The sequence below is a fragment of the Brachycentrus maculatus genome, unplaced genomic scaffold, assembly GCF_059751285.1.
Source record: "Brachycentrus maculatus isolate JH-2025_06_01 unplaced genomic scaffold, ASM5975128v1 h1tg000117l, whole genome shotgun sequence".
In the NCBI taxonomy this organism is placed as follows: Eukaryota; Metazoa; Arthropoda; class Insecta; order Trichoptera; family Brachycentridae; genus Brachycentrus; species Brachycentrus maculatus.
The window spans coordinates 853,580-877,664 of record NW_028280870.1 but is presented as its reverse complement, the minus strand read 5'-3'; the positions used below and the strand labels follow the sequence as shown (position 1 = coordinate 877,664).

Genomic DNA, 24,085 nt, shown 5'->3' with positions numbered 1-24,085 from the left:
TAAATGATCCTGTAGGATTCTTCAATTAAATTTTACTTAATGATCTGCTGCTGATGCTGTTTAGATAGCTTTTCTAGAAACTTTTTGAAACTCCTATGTACTAATAATAGTATAATTTAATCAGGTTAAAGTATATTTTAAATAAAAAAATACACTTTATAAACCATGTATTTAAAAATAAAACACCTATCACACTACATTTAACAATAATATAATAAAAAAATAATTAAAAAAACAAACATTATGTTTATTTATTAATTTTTTTGAAAAATGACAATATACTAATAGTGTCTATTAGGAACCACTCTTCTCTATAAGGAAAGAAATTTTAATAAACTTTTTTCTAAACTTCATACTAATGCATATATGTATTGTAAAATCATACCCATATCATTTAATACATCCATTGACACTAATGTTATTCGTAGTTTATTTGGTATATCGTTTGCAATTTTTGGTGACCCTTCGGGCTGCTTTGCGACACATGGTAAGTATAAAGTTCTTTTCGTTATGAATAATGTGGATTGTGCCCATTTCTGATATTATAATATTCTGGGATTATGTTGTCATCTTATCTAAATCTTTGGTACTTTTTTTTTGTACAGCTTACATCAGTAAATTACACCGACACTAATAATAAACTCCCTTTTAACACCATCTATGCATTAAAAAACAAACTGTACTCGAATATTGTTTAGCCATTTAACACACTGAATGCCATGGAGGGCACCGGTATCTCGCCTGTGTTGGACCGCAGCGCCATGGGGGGCACAAGTGACCTCAATCAAGAGCTATATTCAAAATGCTTTAACTATGGAACCCATTGTCAAATCAAAAAATTAAATAAACTAAATACATTATATTATTAAAATACGTAAATTACCGAAAAGTTATTTTTGTGAATTTCAAAATTGACAAATTTTAGTATTGGCGTGAGTGTGTTAACAGTGCCAAATTAATAAACTTTTAGGAATGTAAAATACATAATTTAAAACAATAAAAGGAAATCATAATTCAATTTATGACTTTTTTGTTAATGTTTAATACAATAGTCTTTAGCTGCCATGCTGGAGGACCCGGGTTCGATTCCCAGAGGGGGGTCAAAATAAATATTAGTAAATTTTCACTGTAATGTTTATTTAATATTACCCTGTACTGGTATCTGAAATGTAGGATTGATCACTTTCTCTTCATGTAAGTAACGGTTAAGATAACACTGTGTCGATACGATGCAGTGCACTATGCAACTTTGGGTACAGATATGGGTTAGAAGGAATACAATAAGGAATAATTCTGTTAGTAAATGCCATTTCAATTAGTTTTTTCTCTGCCAGACCGTCATGAATCTAGCTACATATTTATCCCCTATACAGTAAATTATTTCAAAGTTCTATAATCAATAATATTTAAAGCATTAACTTTTAAATTTTTGATTAAACAACTTTGAAAAAAACAATATTTTGAAGTGGCCCGAATCCTTGTTCACAAATTCTGGGTGGTACCTTTCATAGGAGTCATTTTTTAATAAGATTCAAATGATACCTCAGCCTATCACGGCTGTCCTAACTCAAAACACAGTAAGGGACATTTTTTTGTAGTACGTTTTTTTTGCATTTTTGGACTAAGTAGATTCTACTTAGTCCAAAAATGCAGAAAAAACGTACTACAAAAAAAGTCTCTTACTGTGTTTTAAGTTTGGACAGCCGATCAGGGATGAAGAAGTGTATTGAGATTTGAAAACGGAAGTCCAGGTTATACAGGGCTCACAACCTATCATTAGCTAGTTTAAGTGATCACTTTATACACTGTGTAACACTCGGCATTAAACCCATGTTGACAATACATTACTCAAATTTCGAAAACTTGTATATATGTTGCATGTAACAACACAATGTTTGTTTTTTACAAAATAAACTTCATAGAAGGCATCTATGGTTGAAATTAGTAATTTAGCAAAAACCTGTGAGATTTTTTTCTGAATTGTTTCACATAGTAGAAATCACCTAAAAATTTTTTTTTTCTATTTTCATTTTAATTTTTATAAATATTATAAGCATTCTGTTTGCTTTCTTTTGCTAAAGCGCGAGAGACGCCAGAAAACATTGTGCAGATAGGAATTGGGTTGGCGGTTATTTGTGATTAGTATATTAATTAGAGTAGCCTTTGGTGAAAAAACTGCCTGACAAGGATGTGAACGGAATTATTATAAATTTTACCAAAGTTTCATGTTACCAATAATACCAAAAGTCAGGATATGTTCCTACGGTCCATACTGTGAGTTATGATTTAAATTTAGAAGTGTATGAGATTTGCTTCGTATGTGCGTTACGGCCATTCACGACAGAGGTAGTAAGGGTTGAGGAAGAATAGTGCACCCCGGATCAGGTCAGGTGACGGGCAGTGTCGTAAAGGTTGGTTAGTCACTCTTTATGTCCTGGTGGTGGGAGTCCCCTGTGTAGCATGTAGTGGGAAACCTTCTCGTAAGTCAGGAAGGTGATCATGGTGGCAGGCACGACTCGGGTCAGGTTGGGCCGCAAGCCCTTGTAAAAGCCTCCCCATCCTTCATACCTGCAACCACCAGGACATAATGGTTAGTTTCTACTCCAAGCTCTTCCCACCTCATTTTTATTTTTATTTTTTTGTTTTGTTGTCAATAAGTCTTTCCAGCTTTCTTTACTCATTTGACTCCTCAGGGCCAAAGAAACGTAACTCGAGTTTCGAGTCCCCAGTTTCGAGTTATGTCATAGTACATATTAACCATCAAATAATTGTTCCATGAGTGTACACTAAATTCTGCTAATGCTATTTTTGAAAAAAAAAAACAGCTTTTTTTTAATCATTATATTTTTCTTTGCATTTGGAAAAATATTTGTTTCTTTGTGGCACTTCAAAAATACGTAATTTTTTTAAATAAACCGTGGAAAATAACTCACCATGATTTTTTCACTCTTTTCTCTGGAATGTATCCACCATGCAAAAACAGAATTTAGTGTATACTTATCTGGAGTAACATAACTTTTGTTTATGTAAGTAAAGCGTAATTGAAGATTTTTGAGCTGAAAAAATTAGATATGAGAAAAGCATTTCTATATTTGAGGGGTATAATTTTTTTTATAGTAACCAAAAACAATGACATACTGTATCCTCTTCTTTAATATTTAAAAATATTAATTAATGATTAATAATTAATAATATTAATCTCTAATCCACTCATTAAAAAAATCACTTTTCTATTTCCATTGCCATATGATACATTAATTTTTTAATTATCATTATCATTTATTAACTCCAAAATATTAAGAACACATTATAAATAAGCACTTTTGCTTTAACACCTCTTATACAAAACATTTTACGATCTTATTTTTCAATTACACTAAAGTGCAGTGCTTTGGTATTTTTATTTTATTTTTTATTTTCTGTCACGCCTTAGAAGAAGGGGTAAGTATGTTATTATTTATGATAAAGTGATCAAAGAATTTGAGAAGGACTATGGAATAAATATGGGGTAGTGTGCAATACAATATAAACAAAACCAATAGACATATTTAACCTGAACCCATAACTTCGTGTTGCATTAAAATTTTAAAAATAATACATAAAATTGATTGCTTGGCTAATATTATAAATAGCTCTGCATTTCCAAAAGGTATACTCAATTAACATGGTGATACAAGTACAGCATGAAGTTTAAAATGTACATAATTCGAGGCGGCAGCTGACACAAGAAGACCAGACTCATGATAATCTACATTTAGACTATTAATAATAATAAATGCGCTATATTTAATGAATTCGATTTTAGTTTCTAGCAAGTTCGCTTTTACTAATTTTGTGAAATGACCAATCATTACAAAATTACCTCTAAATATCTAAAGCGTTCATCCATTCATCATTTTTAAAACCAGTTAAGAAAAAATTGTAAAAAATACAACACACTAACACATTGCATTGCTAGGAGTAATTAAGGGGTTTGCTAATAAAATCAAACATTAAAATGTATAAACCTTCCATTTATTGATTTTTACAAATAAACATTAGTTATAAACAGCACCTTTTACTGGCTATCAAATTTTTTATTATAATATAAAGCTAGTGTTATTTTTTACAGAAATCACAGAGACTTTCTACAACTGCAGTATGCGTGTATGTTGTACACTGCCACCGAATAAATAACCATTATATCTATGGAATAATCATAATGAGGTTGTTGTTGTCTGTCGGAGATTTGCACTCGCAATACTAAATATACTACCGCACATAAAGCATTCTTGTCAAATATAATATCCAGAGAACTACCAAGACTAGGCGGGCTGCAGACGCTAGGAATAAATGCATCGAGATGAAGGCTCTACACATTGTCACATGCAAATATTGTCTTCAACAGACACGAAATTATTATCCTCCTGATAATGTTCATTACGTTTGTTTTGGACATTACAATAAAGAAATAATATCGATCAACTTCATCCGACCAAATTTTACCAACTCTATATTACACCCGTATCAGATAAGGATAGATGTTATCGGTGCAAATATAGTCGAGTGATTGATAAATAAAAGAGATAAAAAAATAAAGAGTCTAATTTTCGGTCGATATTCAAAATATGGGATGGTATATTGTTTTAATATAACAAATCTTAATTGAAAAGACATGTTTCATAGTAAAATTAAATAGATAATCACGCTAAAATTTAGAGTTATCAAACACTACATATGGAAACTGGCAGAGTGAATTTGATCAATACGATTACATAATAAATAAATAAACTTTACCATTAGCTACTTATCGATAATTATATTTTGTTTACCTAAAATATAGCATTAGGAATACTTGTATTTGCCCGGTGTTATTTTCCAGAAATCACATAGCATCGGGGCAAATAACCTCTCGGTAAAACAATCCCTAGTTAAATATATTTCTACTACTTTTCCTTTAAACAAATAAAATTATAGTTAATGTTAAAATGTTTTTTTTTTAAACACGATTGAATAACCTTCATTATGTTCCTATTTGCGTCAAATATACATCTATGGATACATCAGATGGAAAGATAAGCATTGTTTGTGAAAACAAGACGGTTGGTAATTATCAGTACCACGATGAAATAAACGCTAGAAATCAACACATATTATCCATCTTACTTCGCAGTGTCTTTAGCAACATCCCTTTAGTAAACCATTTTCATTTTAAAAATTATTTGAATAAAATGATAGAATAGTGTTTCCCTGAGTACCATTGATTATGTTTATGTAAACTTAACTTCAGACCACTTCGTGAGATCTAACCAAAGATAATCAAGGGCGGACTTATTGTTGAACTTTTAATTTTCTTCCTACTGAAGCCTAAGAATTGCTGTTAGAACAGAATTCAACACAAGTATCATTATATTTAAAATATTTATATCAATAAAACTATATATTAGTTGTAACATATTAAAAATATTGATTTTATTGGGTTCAAAGCAATTTGTATATACATATATACAAGCATAAAACAAATATAAATAACTAATATTTTTAATGTGTTTTATGCTAACTATGTATTTAGTTTTATAAAAAAATACAATACAAATAAAATAATACATAAAGAAGAGGAATTCGATATTAGAAGATAGATTATGCTAGTAATATAAATAATATGAAAAGATCCCTGAAGAAAAATAACACCAACACTGGAGGATATACCGGGAGGGCATAACGTTATACATCATTGGAACCAATGTCAAGTAGAAACACACAAGTTACTGCTGCTAAAACATTGCTTCACAATTACAATACATGTAAATCTAGCTATATTACTTAAAATTGTGTGTTTAAATTTAGATATAGCTGCATTATTTTTACTCATCTCATCGTGAAATAAAATACTTGGGTAGAAAGTCTAAGCTAAAACTAGTTTGCCAGTTTAACAACAAAAAATTATTATTTTGTAAGGTATTCAAGTAAATATATAAAATATGGGTATCAATTTCAATGACTGTATAAGATGGATATAATAAAGCAGGCTATTGATAATAGCACTAGAAAAACTGACCATTATTTGCTTCATGTAAAGTGTTTGCATATATATTTTTTTCTTTACTCGAATTAATACTTTTTTGATAATTAATGTACAATGAATAACTAAAACATAGAGGAATTTTAGTATCGTCATTTCTTTATAAAAGGTAATCATCAAAATAATGGAAGTCCGCCTTTCTAGTGTTAAACAATGCAAATTTTATCAAATGGGTCTAAGTTGTCAGAATTTGCATGGAAATTTTTCACTATTGATATCTATTTGAAATAAATTAAGGTCATATTGCTTATATTTTAATCACACACATTTCATAAAAATTACAAGATAATATTATCATGGTCATAGAATATATGGCCTTTATCAAGTTTACAAAAAACTAGTTTAACGTTTTTTATTATTTGAAACGCCATTATACTGACAACTTATTTTCAAAACTAACGAAGAAAAAACTTTTTACAAAATAAATTGGCATTGTTTTTGATATTGTTTGTTTTATTTTTACATCATTAGGAAGTCACAACTCAAAATTAATTATTTTTTAAGAGACAAATTTTAAGTTCTATAACTTGGATAAGTAGTCACGTTACATTATTTTAAAATAATTTAACGGAAAGCTGTTTTGTCTACATGTTGATGTACAATAATAGTTTAATGCATAGCTGTAGTTTTCTCCAGAACATATAATATATAATGCTATAACATTCCCAATTTGAGTTGTTCTCATAAATGTGCAATATATACAATAACAAAAAAAATAAATATGCATTTTCATACTTATGCATGTTATTATTCTACAATCCTGAAATATGAAACTATGAATACACACGCGTTTCTAGAATTATTGTAAATAAATTTCTGTACATATTCTGACCACTTTATTATAAATATCTGATGATGGCGTAGTGAGAAATTCTAGTGTGCCAAGGAAAAGAGTGACGCATTAGGTTTTTCATAAAATGCGCGGAATATGTATATACTTCTATATTTGATTAAAATCTGATAAAGAATGCAAGATTATACTGTGATTGTTGTTTATCTCAAAAATATTATTTTAGCAACACACTGTCCTCGTTTAGACTAGTGATAACTATTATGTTAATTAATGATAACTACAGTGACCTTTCTCTGACAACAGCACACAGAACCAAGCATTTGCTAGAAATATTAATTTATCATGAACTCATCTCAAATCTAGGAATGGAAATCCAATAAAAGTTATGTGTTCTGCCACGGCATTCACCATAGAACTTATCACAATAGAGGTTTTGATGATATCATTCTATACCCAGGCACCATAGAATTATATACTAGCTGCCTTTACATATAAGCGCTCTAATTTGCGATTTTAATTGAATGGGCCATCTGATAGGATAAACCACATAAAATATCACATATGATTAAAAAAAAGGTGCGTACAATTTGCAAAAAAATCAAGGCACATATTTTCCTACGGGACAAATAAAAAATAGTCTATGTGCCACTTTTAACAATGGACCATGTCTTGTGTCCCATTCATGAGTTTTAATGCTCACTCTTTCGCTAGCAAAAGCATGTTGTAAAGCGCATACATGTAAAGGTAGCTAGTATGTGTTTGTATATATAAATAAGCGTGAACGGTTCAATCACTCTGGTTAGTGAATTTCTCCCAGATAAGCATGACGAGACATATATTTGGCGTGACGTGTAGTAAGTAGGGACAGAGGCCCTTGTAAAAGCCGCGCAGGCGCTCATACCTCCAGGTGTCGCGCACGCAGTGCCACGCGCCCGAGTAGGAGTGGTGCTGGTCCTGCAGCCGGGCGCGCACCACCTGGTACGGGTACGTGGCCGCTGCCGCTATCAGCTTGGACACCGCTGCGAACCCCAGATACTCTCCCGTACTCTGGAAAGTTATCATCCATATATTGAATGTATTTCTTATGCCTGATAACAGTGGCGTGCACAGAGATCAGAAATCTAGGTAGGCAATAAAGGTAGGTAGAAAGGTGAGCTAGGTTATACAGGGTAGGCAGTTGAGATAGGTAGTAAGGTAAACTAGGTACTACTTAAGGTAGGGTAGGTACTGGTTGCATTTTTATATGTAACGCAGGTAAGTTAGGATAGGCACTGCTTTTCTACCTATGTGGAATGCACGCCCCTGCTTTATATACAAATTTAGATGCGAATTGATTTCTTTCTTCTTTCCTCGCTAAATATGACTAAACATAACACAAGTCACTGCAAAGTCGGCAAGTCATATGTCCAATGATGGACGATACAACATACCATGTAGTCATCTTGCTACGATTCTCGGATAATATTTAATGAATGTTGTTTCTTATACTCATCTCAGATCAAAATTAATGGCATCAGAGAATTTTCATTACAATGGATGATGACGACATGCCATTAAAGTGGTTAATTAATCACATTATTCAAATTCATTCAATTCAAAATTATAAAAAATAAAATAAAATAAAACCGTTGGTACTAAAGAATTAGTACCTACAGTTATATAAAATTGTGTTTGTAAAACATGGGTGGCAAATTTAAGATACGATAAAAATACAAACACATTTGGATGACGATCTTAATTAATTCATTAATGTGATAAATATCAATATGTATATGCTTGGCCGTCTTTGACCTTCTTAAGATATGATGTTTGACATAGACTGGTTTTTTTTCTTCTTCAATATGATGTAATCAGCAACGAAATGTTACATAAATGTGTGGTATGAAATAAATCCTTTAAATTTGAATTAATATTATTTGTTGTAAAGATATTCAAAAAACTTACCAATTTTGCATCTATTGGAAGATATCTATATTGGTTATATTTATTTTTCATTTCTTCATACGTCATGAATTGCAACGCTCCATGTGAAACTCCAAACATACCGGGAACAAATCCCTGAAAAAAAGTATCCAAAACACATCTAGAATTATTGCAAATATTAAGTGAATTCATTAAATTGTTGTTATTTTTAACATGAGGGCACATGAATACTGACAAGTCCTAAAAGTAATAACATATCAGATGATAACAAGAGATTTAAAAAATATATATAATTAAAGCATCATTTGTAGCATTATTAACTACTACTTTTTTTGGCATAATTTTATTAAAATTAGACCTAAAGAAATATCGGTTTACTGACCAGATTATTCTTCAAATTAACTATCCAAAAAAATCACTCTAGATTGAAAATTTTTGGTCAATGTGCCAAATTTCAAACAATTTCAAACATTGTATGCAATTTTATTATTGGACTAAAAAACAAAGCAATGAAAACTGCGCAGTCCTGTAGAGTGGATTTTGTAGATATGACTTGATTTATTAGACAGTCATCTTTTTGTATCAATATTTTTATTTCCGAGCAAATAAAGAGGCAGATAAAATTCTGGTGCTGATAGCATGCATTTATAAAAAAGAGATATGTATTCCACGACAAGTGTCTCTCACACATCAATGTAAAATTTCATCCAGACTCAATTAGTTATTAAATCACACAAACTAAACAATGCAGCAGAAGACATCCCTGGAATTATATCACCTGTGTGGTTTTTTAGTCCGATGGTAAGACTTATTTTATTAAATTTTATAGATTATTTTTAAGTTATCAACGGGCAAAAAGCTTTGAGACAACAATATTTATTTTTAGAAATCAATTCTTTTATAATTGAAACCAATATCATTAAAATAAATTCAACATTTCAGCGTTTTCATGTTTGCTTATTATTCCAGATGGTAAGAACATATCAAATATTAAATAATAGCATTAGGTCTAAAATTTGCGATTAAGTAGCTCTGTGTGACAAAATGTTACGCTGAATTTATGAGAATAAAAACAGGTATTATAAGAATATTATGGAGATTATTTGAAACACTTATCTGTAATGCTTACGCCTTAACTAAAATAATAAAATAGTAATGTAAACTCGTTTATGTTTGATTATGTAAATATTTATTTTGCATGCAACAGATTGTTATTATCAAGTGTAATCTATTTAATCTTCTGCTAAATGTGTACTCAATACAAAACCTACAAGTATTTTTGCTTGCTTTTCATGATGGGATTAAGCTAATTAAATTTGGAATGGAATAATTGGTATTCAAGTCATAATATTATTTGAATGTTACCATTGAAATATTTTTTAAAGCCCCTTTTAAAGTTATTATGTAGTTGGTAATCATTTTTACTGGTCGTCAATGGACTAATAAATTAAATCAACTACTAACATTTAATAAGATTACTAATCAAATACAAACTTTAGGCGTCAAACAGATCATACAAATCGATTCGTTCATCAGAATAACTTATATTTATTTATTGATTTGCCGTATAATTTGTAGAACTTTATTTTAATTTATGTATTAATTTTAAATCAAACACAGATTTTTTGAGTCTACTAAGTTGTATTTTATTAACAAAAACACATAAAAAAATTAAATTGTGACAATTGTTTCGCCTTGTTAAGGCATTCGTTTGATAATGCCCTAACAAGGCGAAACAATTGTCACAATATAATTTTTTATGTTTTTTTGTTAATAAAATACAACTTAGTAGACTCAAAAAAGATTTAAAATTAATATATAAATTCCATTTATATATTTTTTTGATGAATTGATTAATCAAACAGCACAATAATTTTGATTCAATAAATCCCATCGCTACTTATTTTAGACATCAATGGGCATTGTATCACAATGATATCAAAAAAGAGAAATTTATAATAGAGAAACTGCCTTAAAAAATATATTTAGAAATTTTATTATATTTAAGAAACACTTAAAAAGCTAGAAAATCTTTCTGATCTAAAAAATACTGCGATGTTTTATTCTATATAAAATTGGACTGAAATTTTTTTTATTAAAACATTTTTATTTAATATATATTTTACTAAACGCAAAAGCAAATATGGTTAAACACTCCGCGAACCACACTCTTTATCTAAATTTATATGGAATTTCAAGACCTTTAAATTGAATTTTCTAATATTGCACAAAACAATAGAAATCTTGCTTACCTTAAGCCAGTATGTTTAATTACAAAAGTACCATCAATTAATTACGATTAATGTAAAAAGTATATTCTGGAAGTTATCCAAAGTTTACTTTAATGCTAAAAATATAATTATCAATAACAGAAATTACACATAGTTATGCCACATTCAATAAACCTATTGTAGTTGGTTGCCCACAGTTTAGCGTCTAAGAATAGTCAGCTTCATGAGCTGGCATAAATTAAAAATGTATGCGGGAAGAATAAATATATAAAATGAATCTTGGAATTGAATTCCATATTTGTGAAAAATATGCATTTTTATGTAAAGACTACAAGGAAAAACACATATTCTTTGACTACAACATAAAAAAAACTATTTATTTTACTACTTTTTGGTATATTTTTACTTTTGAAATTTATTTTAAAAAAACACAAGAAACCAGTATTAGTATTTTTATTATTATTGATATTTTTCATAGATATTTCTTGATGAAACTCTATTGTAATGTATTTAATAACTAATCCATTTTCTTATCGCTGCAAACTAACGTCTTTAAAAAAACTATACACATGTGTACAACGTATTACTGATAATTTGTAAACATTCTTAATGTCCAATGTATTCTTTGTAATGTTTACTCCTACCCTATCACAATTATTGATTTAAACAACAATTTAATTATAACAGTTTTTCATACTGAAGATGTTTGTTGATCAGTCATAAAAATAAATATGAGACAATAGGTAATACCGAGTGAAACCTCTATCTATCATTCCTCGAATAATCGTTTTCCCGGATGAGTCGTTTATTTCTTCTATCCCGACATAATTTCATACTAATCTAAACCGCATCGATCGTTTCTATATCACCATTTACCGCATTTATCATTCGAATTAAGCTGCATATTTGATACATTTTGTCTGTTTTTTACATTATTTCCAATTTTCTTACATTCAACGGCAACGTATGGGATAGAAACTATCGAAAGTTTGTGTAACCGGCAACGCACATTCAATAACCGATGCTGAAAAAAATACTATTTGCAAAGCCGAAAATATACTATTGACTTACGAAAATAAAACAGTTAAAAAACAAAAGTATTTTAAAAAATTCTATTCAGGTTTGTATTTTTTTTAAATAAATATTTGCATCTGAAACATATATTCTTCTTAGAATTTTAAGCCTACAAATGGTTATGCAGATTGGGAGGACGGTATCTTTACTCATATCTATTTGCGTATTGACCTCTTAATCCCGCATTCATTGTTTTCCCGCATTCATAATTTATTTTAATAGGTCCCTTTAAAAACGATAGATAGAGGTTTCACTGTATTTTTATTTGATATATTGTATCTAAAAATATTACTAGTATTATGAAGACCAGAGAATGAGAAAATGGAAAAGTATAAAGGGAAAACTTACTCTATAAAGTCCCCTGAAGCCCTCGTACTTATAAATCTTGCAGAGCCCGTCCACCATGCCTCGGTAGCGCATGTTCTCGGAGAGGTTCTCCCCCGAATACTGCAGACAGAGGCGCGTCTTCACCACCCAGATGGGGTTGGTCATCATGAGCGTCAGCACGCCGGCCTCCGCCGCCGCCAGCATGTGCATGCCGGGCCCCAGCGGCGTCTTGGCGTTCCCACCCTGGATCCATGTCTTGATCGTGTTGTAACTGTATATGCAGACACATCCAATAGTAAAGGGAGCCAGAAAGGGTGTGTGCAATCCAAAATAAAGTTACAAAGAACACGGTGATAAAGAATGTCCGCCTCCGTGGTGTAATGGTTAGCGTGTTTAGCTACCTTGCTGGAGGTCACGGGTTCGATTCCCAGGGGGGGGGGTGAAAATCAATATTGGTGATTTTACACTCTAATATTTATTTCATATTACCTTGGACTGGTCACTGAAGGGCAGGAATGATCACCTTGCCTTCATGTAAATAACGATCAAGGTAACTCTGCGTCAATATGATGCAGTGCCCTATGCACCATTGGGTGCGGATAAGGGTTAGAAGAAGAAGAAGAAGAAATAATGGAAGAAGAATTTCATATAGAAAAGCCCAATGGGCCCAAAATAAGATAAATCATATGTAAAAATATATTTTACAAATCATAAAAAAATTTAAACATAATTTTTTTTTAAAATAATTTTATGAATGGATATGGTATTTATTTTTGAACAGGGATTTCCCAATGATATAGTAAAGAGCCATCCATTACATTATTATACACTTTATTATTAAAATCTCCCTTAATAATAACCCCTCTGATAAAAAAATTATCTAAATGGACTATGTGAAGGTCAGTTATCCTCTTCACTTTGCCGATTCAATTTATTGTGGTTTACGTGTTAATGTCCATACTCCACATTATCCACCTCCACCTCCACCTCCGTAGTGTAATGGTCATACTGTACTGGAGATTCGGAGTTCAATCCCACGGGGGGGTCAAATAAATATAAGTGATTTTTTCACTCTAATATTTATTCAATGACCTGGACTGTTACCTGAAGCGGAAGGCCTTTTCCTCACGGTTTATATGATGCATTGCCTTATGCACCATTGAGGTGCGGATAAGGGTTTGAAGGTGAAGATATATGTTTGTAACAAAGATATACACAGTAAATATAATATGCTAGTATTCAGAACAAAATACAAATTAAGAGAATTTCAAATAGAAAAAGTTTATGAAGCCAAAATAAGATAAATCATGGGTAAAAATATATTTCACGACTTGTAGAAAAATTTATACATATTTTTTTTTTCTTTAAAAAAACATTTTACTTTTTTTTAAAAAATAATTTAGGATATTCAGTTAATGCAAAGCATTTTTGCCAGTATCTAATAGATTTAAACATTTTTTAAAAATAATCACAAGACTTACAATAAGAAATAGAATCCCCATGCAGAACCAGAGCCCCACACATTGGGTGTGACTCCCCGATACAATCCACGGATTCCTTCAGTTTTGAAAATGGTAGAAAATGCATTTTTCAAACCATTATACTGTGGGGCTGAAGAAGTTCTTCCATCGTTTACTGAAAATGAAGAAATATATATCATACTGCCGTACAATAGTCTGTTGTCGTCACTTGACGATGCAAATTTACAGCCACCTGAGTTTCAATTTACATGATCACCTACATATCCTGTCCTTGCACGCTAATAATAAAAACTAAAAATAAACTGCAAGCCGTAATTGCTAAGATTCCATCATTAAAGGGCGACAAAAAATAAATTATGGGTAACTGCATTTATAGCTTTGAAAAATAGATAAGATATTTAGTTTTTATTTGTTCCTGCTTGTAATAAAAATTATTGTAATAAAAAATTTCAACAGAAACCACACTTAAAACAAGGATGTTTTGATTAAGTGACATGAGCAGGAGCTACCCAGAAAAAAACTTGTACCATTACGAATTTCCCTTCTCATGAAAATTTTCGATTGCGGCCATCTTTTCTCATTTTTAACGATAAATTATCCAAATATTTTAAGTATAAAATAGTTTTAAACTAAAATTTTCATGAACATAGTACTAGAAATAAGGATAAAATAAGACTGCCATTCTTGAAAAAAACTAAGTCGCAAAATTGTTTAATGTATAAAGGTTTGAAAATGTATGATGAGATGCCTGAATATATGAAGAATGAAAAGATTCTGAAAGAATTTAAAAATACATGTTTTGTTTACTGTAAGATGTAAATATATATATAATGTAAATTAAGTGTAAATAATAAGTTTGTTTAAGTTGTAATATACGCTAACTTAAGAAAAATAAAAATAAAAAAACCAAATGGCAAATAGCAGCAGAACCAAAATGTTTTATTTTTTATAAAATACATATTTTTTAATGGTAAAAAATATTTATATTTATAAAAATAGACGTCATACATAATATAATATTTAAATTACTGCCGATGCTTTTTTTAAATTAATAAACTGCATTCTTTATATTCTAAGTAAATAATGACTATATAAAATAATAATAAGACGGTAAACTATTGTGGTTTTTCAGGGACAATAATTGAAAAAATCAGTTTCTTCAAATTTGTATGGAAGCTAATCAGACAGCAGCGAGCGACCTCTCATAAAACACAGCATTCGAATACGTCAAACGACACGTGCGAGTGTGTCACGAGACAGAACTATAAACTATAAATACTCACCAGCAAATCTGATCTTTATGAGATCTAAAGGGTGAAGAATAAGGGTCGACGTTACACCACCCGATATTCCAGCTACGAGATGTTCATACCTCACATGACTTAAAAGGTTTAATTTAGCAGTTGCAGAACCAGAACTTTTCATTGTAGTCATAGTTGTGATAAACAATTGCAATTATCTAGGAGAGAAATATTCACGTGGAACATCTTGATTCACGAAATACACTTAAAATATACTATCGACAAACATTTTTATTGAATAAGAAACTTATGCAATTTTTATCGCGAAGTGCGAATGAAAATACTTGGGCCGACGCAAAGATTATATACTAGAAATAGATGGCGAACTTCTGAATATCTGTATGGGGCTAATGTATCCGAGCCGATCAGGTGTTACAAGCACAAAAAAAATTTATACCTAATGTAAATACCTATTGTTTACATCATGAAATTACAAGATTAAAGTACTTAACCAATAAATGTACATCCATGACTCACACCCATTAGCCCTATATTGATTGAAAAGAAGAGGATTAAATGTCAAAACCAAAATAACCTCGAATTGTCACAACATACTTTCTTTGTACTGTAGTAAACTAGTGGTCGTATTCAATAGCATAAATGCCACATGATACAGCTACAAAATTCACTACATTACAAAAAAAGTATATTGCACTCTCCAGAATAACTTTGATTTTGACATTTTTCAATGAGATTGAAAAATAAAATAATCAGAACTTTTGATAAAAATGTATTTTGATACACATGATTTTTTTAACAAGAAAAAACACATAAATTACAACATTGATCAAAGTATAGAAGTAGAACTCAATTTATTCAAACTCTAGTCATCCGGATGGTCAAATATCCAGATTGGTTATCAGGAAATAAAAATGGCGCTGGGAAAAGTTTCTTCCTCAAAGCAATTTACTTATCCGCTGTATCATTTCAAAAGCAATAGAAAAGTGGTTTTTAAGTAAATTTTGAATTTTCTTCAAAACATTGCCTTGATATTGTTAATCCAATTATCTGGATTCCTGCATATCTTGATTTAGAAATTAATTTTTGATATATAGAGTTAGTTTGTTAAGGAACATATATTACAGATTTAAAATGAAAATACAAATAAAATTAATATTACAGAAAGGGTACCGCAACACTGATCTATGAAGAAAAATAGACGGACATTGTTATTATTTCCAAAATGGAATAAAATATATTAGTTTTGTAGAATAAAAAAATTACGGAAAATTTTAATTTTACTGTTTTCTTTTTAGATCAGTGATATTAAAAGTAATAAATATTATTGTCATACAGAACCGAAAGCGCAGTAAAAGCATATATGTATTAGGTGTTTGAGAGAGGAGCGCATAATTATTCATAGCATTCAGCACTTAAGGTTCTGTACGACAGTATTCCTAGTAGTGAAGTGTAAAGTATTCCTTGATTGAAATCACTTGTTTAAAAATGCAACTAAATTAAGGATTAGACGTTGGATTCTACAGAATATTTTTTTTTAAATTTAGAATATTTAATATATCTTTGTATGGCGAGTTTTTTTATACAATCTGAACCAGTGTAAGGTCTGGTATCTTTGCCACGCAATTTATCATTAATGTCCTTACACCAAGCATTAATTAAAAATGGTACAGTGTACTTTACAATTGATTCTGACAACATCTTCCTGTGTTCTGTACAACTGATCCAAAGAAAATCTACATATTTATCTACCGTGGCATTAATTATTTTTAACAAGGAAATATTTTGACACATTTCACCTAACAAATGATTAGTTACATAATATATTTCTAAAACACAAAATACAAAATTTTCAGACGGATAATTCAGTCTATACCTATCAGAAGTATATTCTCTAGATAAAATGTAAGAGTTAATTGAGTCTAGAGGATTGCCTAAACAACTTTTTTTGCAACTTGTGCAATTAACAATATTTTTTATAATTTTTTTTAATATAAAACCGGCAACATAATTATCAATATTAAACTGACTCGAATTAGACCTTACATTAGCAAATTCTACACCTATATTAGGAATTATTGTTGAAAAATCTATATCACTTGTTGCCGGTCGAGTAACAGTACTTTCATAAATAAAATCTGAAACATTAGTCAACAGAACAGAAGAGCTATCAGCTTCACAATTGGAGCCAGGGGAACGCGATGACATTAGATTCCCAATTAACAGCGATTTAAAAGCTGATGTAAAAAGTGTTGAAGACGGATTATGCACACCACGACTTCTTATGGAACCAAAAAAATTTTCCAATGGATCTTGATTCAAATCCCTACATCTAAGAAATTTAAACCCATTATTCTTAAGATTATTCCAAATATTTTTTAAATTATGAATTGAAAAAATCCAGTTATTAATTACTGGAATATTTGTTGTGACTGGTAAACCATTTGATTTGTAAACATATTTCATTGTACTCAGTATCTTTATGGACTTATCCCAAAGTTCTATATGAGGTGAATTGTAAGTCACAGCGCAACGATATAGTTTACCCCCCTGGGAGTACCTTAGAGACCCATTGACACTGTCAAAAAGGACATCAAAAAATTGGAGTAATTTGGCAGTATCTAAAGGATTTTTATTAAAGGAATCGGGTCTTAATATATAAAATGTCTCTAATGCGGCAGACATCCTGTCGCTGAAAACTTGGGAAGCCAACTTGACCTTCATTTTTTTAATTTTATTGGGAACAATATGCATGTCAGTAATTCCATACATCCTTTTGAACCTATCTGACTGCCCTGCCAAATTGTATGCAGTCATTAAATTTTCCCAAGAAGCCAATCGATATGCTCCATCTTCATAAAAACTCAAATCTTTGTTCAACAAATTATTTCTTATGCATTTAAGGAGGTGAGGAGCATCAAAGAGAGGAAAAATTTTAAAATTATTCACAGAGAAATATCCACCTCTAAATTCTGTATTGTTACGGATGTGCAACTGTCTAGTGTCATCGATTAACCCTTTTATAACTCTACTGTTAGCGGTACCCTGGTCACAAACAGTAGATATAGGTTTAAGACCACATTCAATTAGTTTTTTAATCATACTTAAAACAATACCTTTCAAGTCTACATACTTAGCACCACTTTCAAAAAATGAAAAGTAAAGAGGTTGCTTATAGGGTGTATATAGCCCTTTGATCATAATGGTTAAACAGTGGTCGGCAAATTTAGCTCTCCTGATATTTCCCATATCCTCAAACCCTTCGATATACCCATGTTGTGAATGGAAATTTATATGAGGACATATGCTCATCTCGTCAAAAATTACAACAATAAATTTTTCTAAATCACTCATGAAAGCTACTTTTTTCTTCAAATTTTCAAATAATATACTATTAAAACCGGGTTTGATCTTAATTAAACTCAGTTCTTTTTTTATAGTTTCTGGAGAAGGTAAAGCAAAAAGTTTTGCTAGCAGTCTATAGCATTTAGGCCCTTCTTTGTAAAGGGCAATAGCAAGAGCTTTGTCACTACGGCTATACCTTCTACCTTTTTTCTGCCGGTGCACTTGTTTTATTTGGCATTTTATAAATTGTGAAGCTATAGGATTTAAACATGAAAGGTATTGTTCTAACGAATTCCCCCCTTTAAACGTGGAAGCTGCCTCCAAGCGATCCTTTAGCGTGGCGGATTTTCTTTGAGCGTATCTAAGTTGTTTTCTTGTTGCCATCACCATACTGTGCAGCCTTTTCTTCCTCGGAGTGAGAATGGAAACACTTGACCCAATTAATGACAATATGGATGGATATTTTCCTAAAATAAATAAAAACGAATTAAATTTAATGAAAATTATTATTAGTTTGATATGTTGAAAATCTTTCTACTATTACTTTAATGAGTCATTTTCTAAAGATCTTTCTCTGCATAATCTAGGAAAAAAAAAGATAGTAATAGAACACAATTTAGTTTCATAAATGGCTGTGGAATGCAAGGGGCTCTCTGCTACATTCAAATGTGAGTTGAAAAATGGCAAAATATTAATATAAAGACCACGCTACCACCACCAAGCTACCACAAAGAAGATTGAAGCATTTGAAATGTAGTGCTATAGAAGAATGCTCTAGAATGTTTTAAGAAAAGAGTGAAGTTGTACACTGTAAAGAAAAGAAAACTAGAATACTGAAAAGGTATTATGTGAGCGGAGAGAAATATGAAATAAAATATATTAAACAAAGCAAGGTAAAAGCAGCATAGGAAGTAAAAGTGTACCCTGGGTTAACAACTTGGGAGAGAATTTCCACTGTAGAACAAAATTACTGCTAGGACAAGTAAACATTGCCATGATGATTGCTAACTCTAAGGGTGGAGAGAAAAAGTTTAAACGTAAATTGAAACCAATTTTTTTTTTTACTATTACACAAATAAAAATATACATACGTCGGGGTTCAGGTGTGAATAAGGAAGGCTCACTAGCACGGGGTAGCTTAGAATCGAAGCCTAGAAGAATACAAATAAATTAACAATAAACACATATAATCACACATAATAATACTGAAGTAATTCACAGGAAACGATACTTACTCCAGGATTCAGATGTGTGTAGCGAGGATCGACTGGTACTCGGAACTTCAGAGGGAAGAGCTGAAATAATAGACAGTAAATTAACAGTGCACACGTGACCACTCATAATTAAACTGAAGTAATTTACAGTGATGTCAGCACTTGTAATAAGGAAACGGTACGTACTCCAGGATTCAAAGGTGTGTAGCAAGAATCGACTGGTACTCGGGAGTTCAGAGGGAAGAGCTGAAATAATAGGCAATAAATTAACAGTGCACACGTGACCACACATAATTAAACTGAAGTGATTTACAGTGATGTAATCACTTGTAATAAGGAAACGATACGTACTCCAGGATTCAGAAGTGTGTAGCGAGGATCGACTGGTACTCGGGAGTTCAGAGGGAAGAGCTGAAATAATAGGCAATAAATTAACAGTGCACACGTGACCACACATAATTAAACTGAAGTAATTTACAGTGATGTAATCACTTCTAATAAGGAAACGATACGTACTCCAGGATTCAGAAGTGTGTAGCGAGGATCGACTGGTACTTGGGAGTTCAGAGGGAAGAGCTGAAATAATAGGCAATAAATTAACAGTGCACACGTGACCACACATAATTAAACTGAAGTAATTTACAGTGATGTAATCACTTGTAATAAGGAAACGATACGTACTCCAGGATTCAGAAGTGTGTAGCGAGGATCGACTGGTACTCGGGAGTTCAGAGGGAAGAGCTGAAATAATAGGCAATAAATTAACAGTGCACACGTGACCACACATAATTAAACTGAAGTAATTTACAGTGATGTAATCACTTGTAATAAGGAAACGATACGTACTCCAGGATTCAGAAGTGTGTAGCGAGGATCGACTGGTACTCGGGAGTTCAGAGGGAAGAGCTGAAATAATAGGCAATAAATTAACAGTGCACACGTGACCACACATAATTAAACTGAAGTAATTTACAGTGATGTAATCACTTGTAATAAGGAAACGATACGTACTCCAGGATTCAGAAGTGTGTAGCGAGGATCGACTGGTACTCGGGAGTTCAGAGGGAAGAGCTGAAATAATAGGCAATAAATTAACAGTGCACACGTGACCACACATAATTAAACTGAAGTAATTTACAGTGATGTAATCACTTGTAATAAGGAAACGATACGTACTCCAGGATTCAGAAGTGTGTAGCGAGGATCGACTGGTACTCGGGAGTTCAGAGGGAAGAGCTGAAATAATAGGCAATAAATTAACAGTGCACACGTGACCACACATAATTAAACTGAAGTAATTTACAGTGATGTAATCACTTGTAATAAGGAAACGATACGTACTCCAGGATTCAGAAGTGTGTAGCGAGGATCGACTGGTACTCGGGAGTTCAGAGGGAAGAGCTGAAATAATAGGCAATAAATTAACAGTGCACACGTGACCACACATAATTAAACTGAAGTAATTTACAGTGATGTAATCACTTGTAATAAGGAAACGATACGTACTCCAGGATTCAGAAGTGTGTAGCGAGGATCGACTGGTACTCGGGAGTTCAGAGGGAAGAGCTGAAATAATAGGCAATAAATTAACAGTGCACACGTGACCACACATAATTAAACTGAAGTAATTTACAGTGATGTAATCACTTGTAATAAGGAAACGATACGTACTCCAGGATTCAGAAGTGTGTAGCGAGGATCGACTGGTACTCGGGAGTTCAGAGGGAAGAGCTGAAATAATAGGCAATAAATTAACAGTGCACACGTGACCACACATAATTAAACTGAAGTAATTTACAGTGATGTAATCACTTGTAATAAGGAAACGATACGTACTCCAGGATTCAGAAGTGTGTAGCGAGGATCGACTGGTACTCGGGAGTTCAGAGGGAAGAGCTGAAATAATAGGCAATAAATTAACAGTGCACACGTGACCACACATAATTAAACTGAAGTAATTTACAGTGATGTAATCACTTGTAATAAGGAAACGATACGTACTCCAGGATTCAGAAGTGTGTAGCGAGGATCGACTGGTACTCGGGAGTTCAGAGGGAAGAGCTGAAATAATAGGCAATAAATTAACAGTGCACACGTGACCACACATAATTAAAGTGTTAAAGTAGGAATGTTGTATTTCAATGTGAGATTTAAAAAAGAGGTACCGGAATCCTGTGCTTTTGGAGATTCTTCCATAATTGTAGTCAATCTGGAAGATGTCAGTACTTTCACCAGACCTACAAATAAATATAAATCATGAAGCGGCGTGATGGTTAGTTATTTAGTTATTTGTATATTTAAAAATATATATTACATGTATTAGCAAAAGCAAGAGATATTTACTTTTATATCATTGTGTTTCTTCCGAAAAATTTACATTTTGTCCTTGACAGCAATTTTTATTTGAATAATTGATTCGGCAGTCACTTTGTGGTAATATCTATCCATTTTTAATGTAAGTTTTACTTGGTAAATACCACTACATATTTCTTAAAATCTATTGTGACACGTGTTTCGATGTATTCCGCATGTATTTTGGTGCATCATTTTCAAACACCTTATTCAGAAATACGATATTTGAAAATGATGCACCGAAACACGTGTGACAATAGATTTGAAGAAATAATGGTATTTACCAAATAAAACAAATTGAAAAATCGCTGACAGTAATATTTAAAAATGTAATATACTATATACTTACATTGTTTTCTGTGACCAAGTGAAGTATTCGGTTTTGGCAAATGCGAGAGTGGAAGTTTCGGAAAAAATCCGATTTTTGGTAAATTTATATCTGGAGCTTCATATTCAAACAAACCACCTCTGTCTGTTCGAACTTTGCTTGAAAAATGGCTATCACAAACCATGAACCTAGTTTTAGACGTCATAGCCTTTTGCAATAAATCAAAACGATCTATTCGCCAAATCCACTCTCGAAAAGACGATTCTTTTCCAATTGGCAAAGAATGTCTCGATGAAGTCATGTCCCGACACCCCGAAACACAACAAAGACTATGGTAAACCATTTTGAAAAAACCGACAACCTCACGGCGCAACGTACACTTTCGAACTGAAGGGAGAAGAAGGGGTGAGAGGATAGGGGATAGCGAGCTACGCACTTCCATAGCCTAAATTATGGGTGGTCTGCTTATACAAGAATCATGACTCGCCTATACGTCACAACTCATAAACGAACGTACTAATAAAGTTTCATAGTTCTGAATGTGACGTCATCCACTAGATGTCGCACATCCATTACCAGGGCATAACTAGACCAATTTCGTTTTATCTACGGGAGCTATTTGCTTCTCTTTTTTCTATAAACAACAAACAGATCTTGCATCTCTTTTATTGCATATCGCACCCAGGGAAACAAGATGGCTGCCAGTAAACGGGGCCTGGGCCGACGAGAATGACAAAAGAACCATAGAATATTGCAACAGACAAAAACATGAAATTATTGTATTGCCATTTAAAAAAAAAATATCCACAAAAAAAATTGTAAAATCTTTAAAAAACACTAGTTTGAGTGTTCTTTAAAAAAAACTTAAACTTAAAAGAATTGTATGTATTAATAAAACAAAATTAATAAACAATTTATTATCCTTTATTTATATTTTTTTACTATTCTCATTTATTTCTGACCTAACCTAACCATCACGCCACTTCCTCGTGAGGGAATAGGAGCAATACCACTCTGTCTTTACAAACTTTCTTCACCTCTTCCACATTTATGCATCTCCTAATACTTACCCGCCGATTTTTCCAACTTCTGGCTGACCCAAAGAAAAAGAACAATATCTAGCTGTTCCATAATTTCCCCATTTACTAATATTTCACAGTCAGATCTACTCTCATCTCTTTCAAAAATCGTAATTTTGGATTAGCTGATATTCGTCAACTTTACATTCTTTGCACACATTGTCACCAACGCCTGCAGGTCTTCTTTATGTCGGCCAGAAAAACAACATCGTCAGCATACAAATGGCAACCATTCTAGCTCCAACATTTAAACCTTTCAGTTATTTCATGCAATATCTGATTATTATTGTTGTTACAATGTTTTATTATTACAATGTATTTCCTTTGTAAGATCCAAAGCCACATACCATGTCTAAACAATAAAAACTTCTCTGAATTTGCCAATCACCTCATAGATTCAAATCACGTCTTCAACAAAGACACGGGAGTAAAAATATTAAACACTAATAAGTCCATTATTTGATTCAATATCGGTTTAGTAAGATTCGTCAATATCCAATTCAAACCCCGCACACTCCTTTCATCCTACGAGTATATAAGCTGGATCAATAATATGTTTAACCCTAGTGCATGTTTGACCTCGGCTCTTAACGCATGTTTGTGCTGCAACCCTTAGTG

General features: G+C 31.8%; 2 protein-coding genes across 2 annotated transcripts; both read right to left on the bottom strand.

Moving 5' to 3' along the window:
• Window positions 1–1,118: 1,118 nt before the first annotated feature.
• LOC148309786 (solute carrier family 25 member 32) lies at window positions 1,119–23,133 on the bottom strand. The gene is made up of 7 exons (XM_088259396.1): window positions 23,104–23,133; window positions 15,174–15,474; window positions 13,891–14,044; window positions 12,431–12,680; window positions 8,799–8,912; window positions 7,756–7,901; window positions 1,119–2,568 (listed from the first exon to the last, which is right to left on the bottom strand). Exons 2-7 carry the CDS (start codon window positions 15,322–15,324, stop codon window positions 2,421–2,423), a joined length of 963 nt encoding a protein of 320 aa, XP_088115522.1. The 5' UTR covers window positions 15,325–15,474; window positions 23,104–23,133; the 3' UTR covers window positions 1,119–2,420.
• Window positions 15,909–22,593, bottom strand: LOC148309787 (uncharacterized). The gene is made up of 17 exons (XM_088259509.1): window positions 22,570–22,593; window positions 21,874–21,897; window positions 21,710–21,769; window positions 21,545–21,604; window positions 21,380–21,439; window positions 21,215–21,274; window positions 21,050–21,109; window positions 20,885–20,944; window positions 20,720–20,779; window positions 20,555–20,614; window positions 20,390–20,449; window positions 20,225–20,284; window positions 20,060–20,119; window positions 19,895–19,954; window positions 19,730–19,789; window positions 19,586–19,645; window positions 15,909–18,961 (listed from the first exon to the last, which is right to left on the bottom strand). Exons 1-17 carry the CDS (start codon window positions 22,591–22,593, stop codon window positions 18,935–18,937), a joined length of 915 nt encoding a protein of 304 aa, XP_088115635.1. The 3' UTR covers window positions 15,909–18,934.
• Window positions 23,134–24,085: the final 952 nt, after the last annotated feature.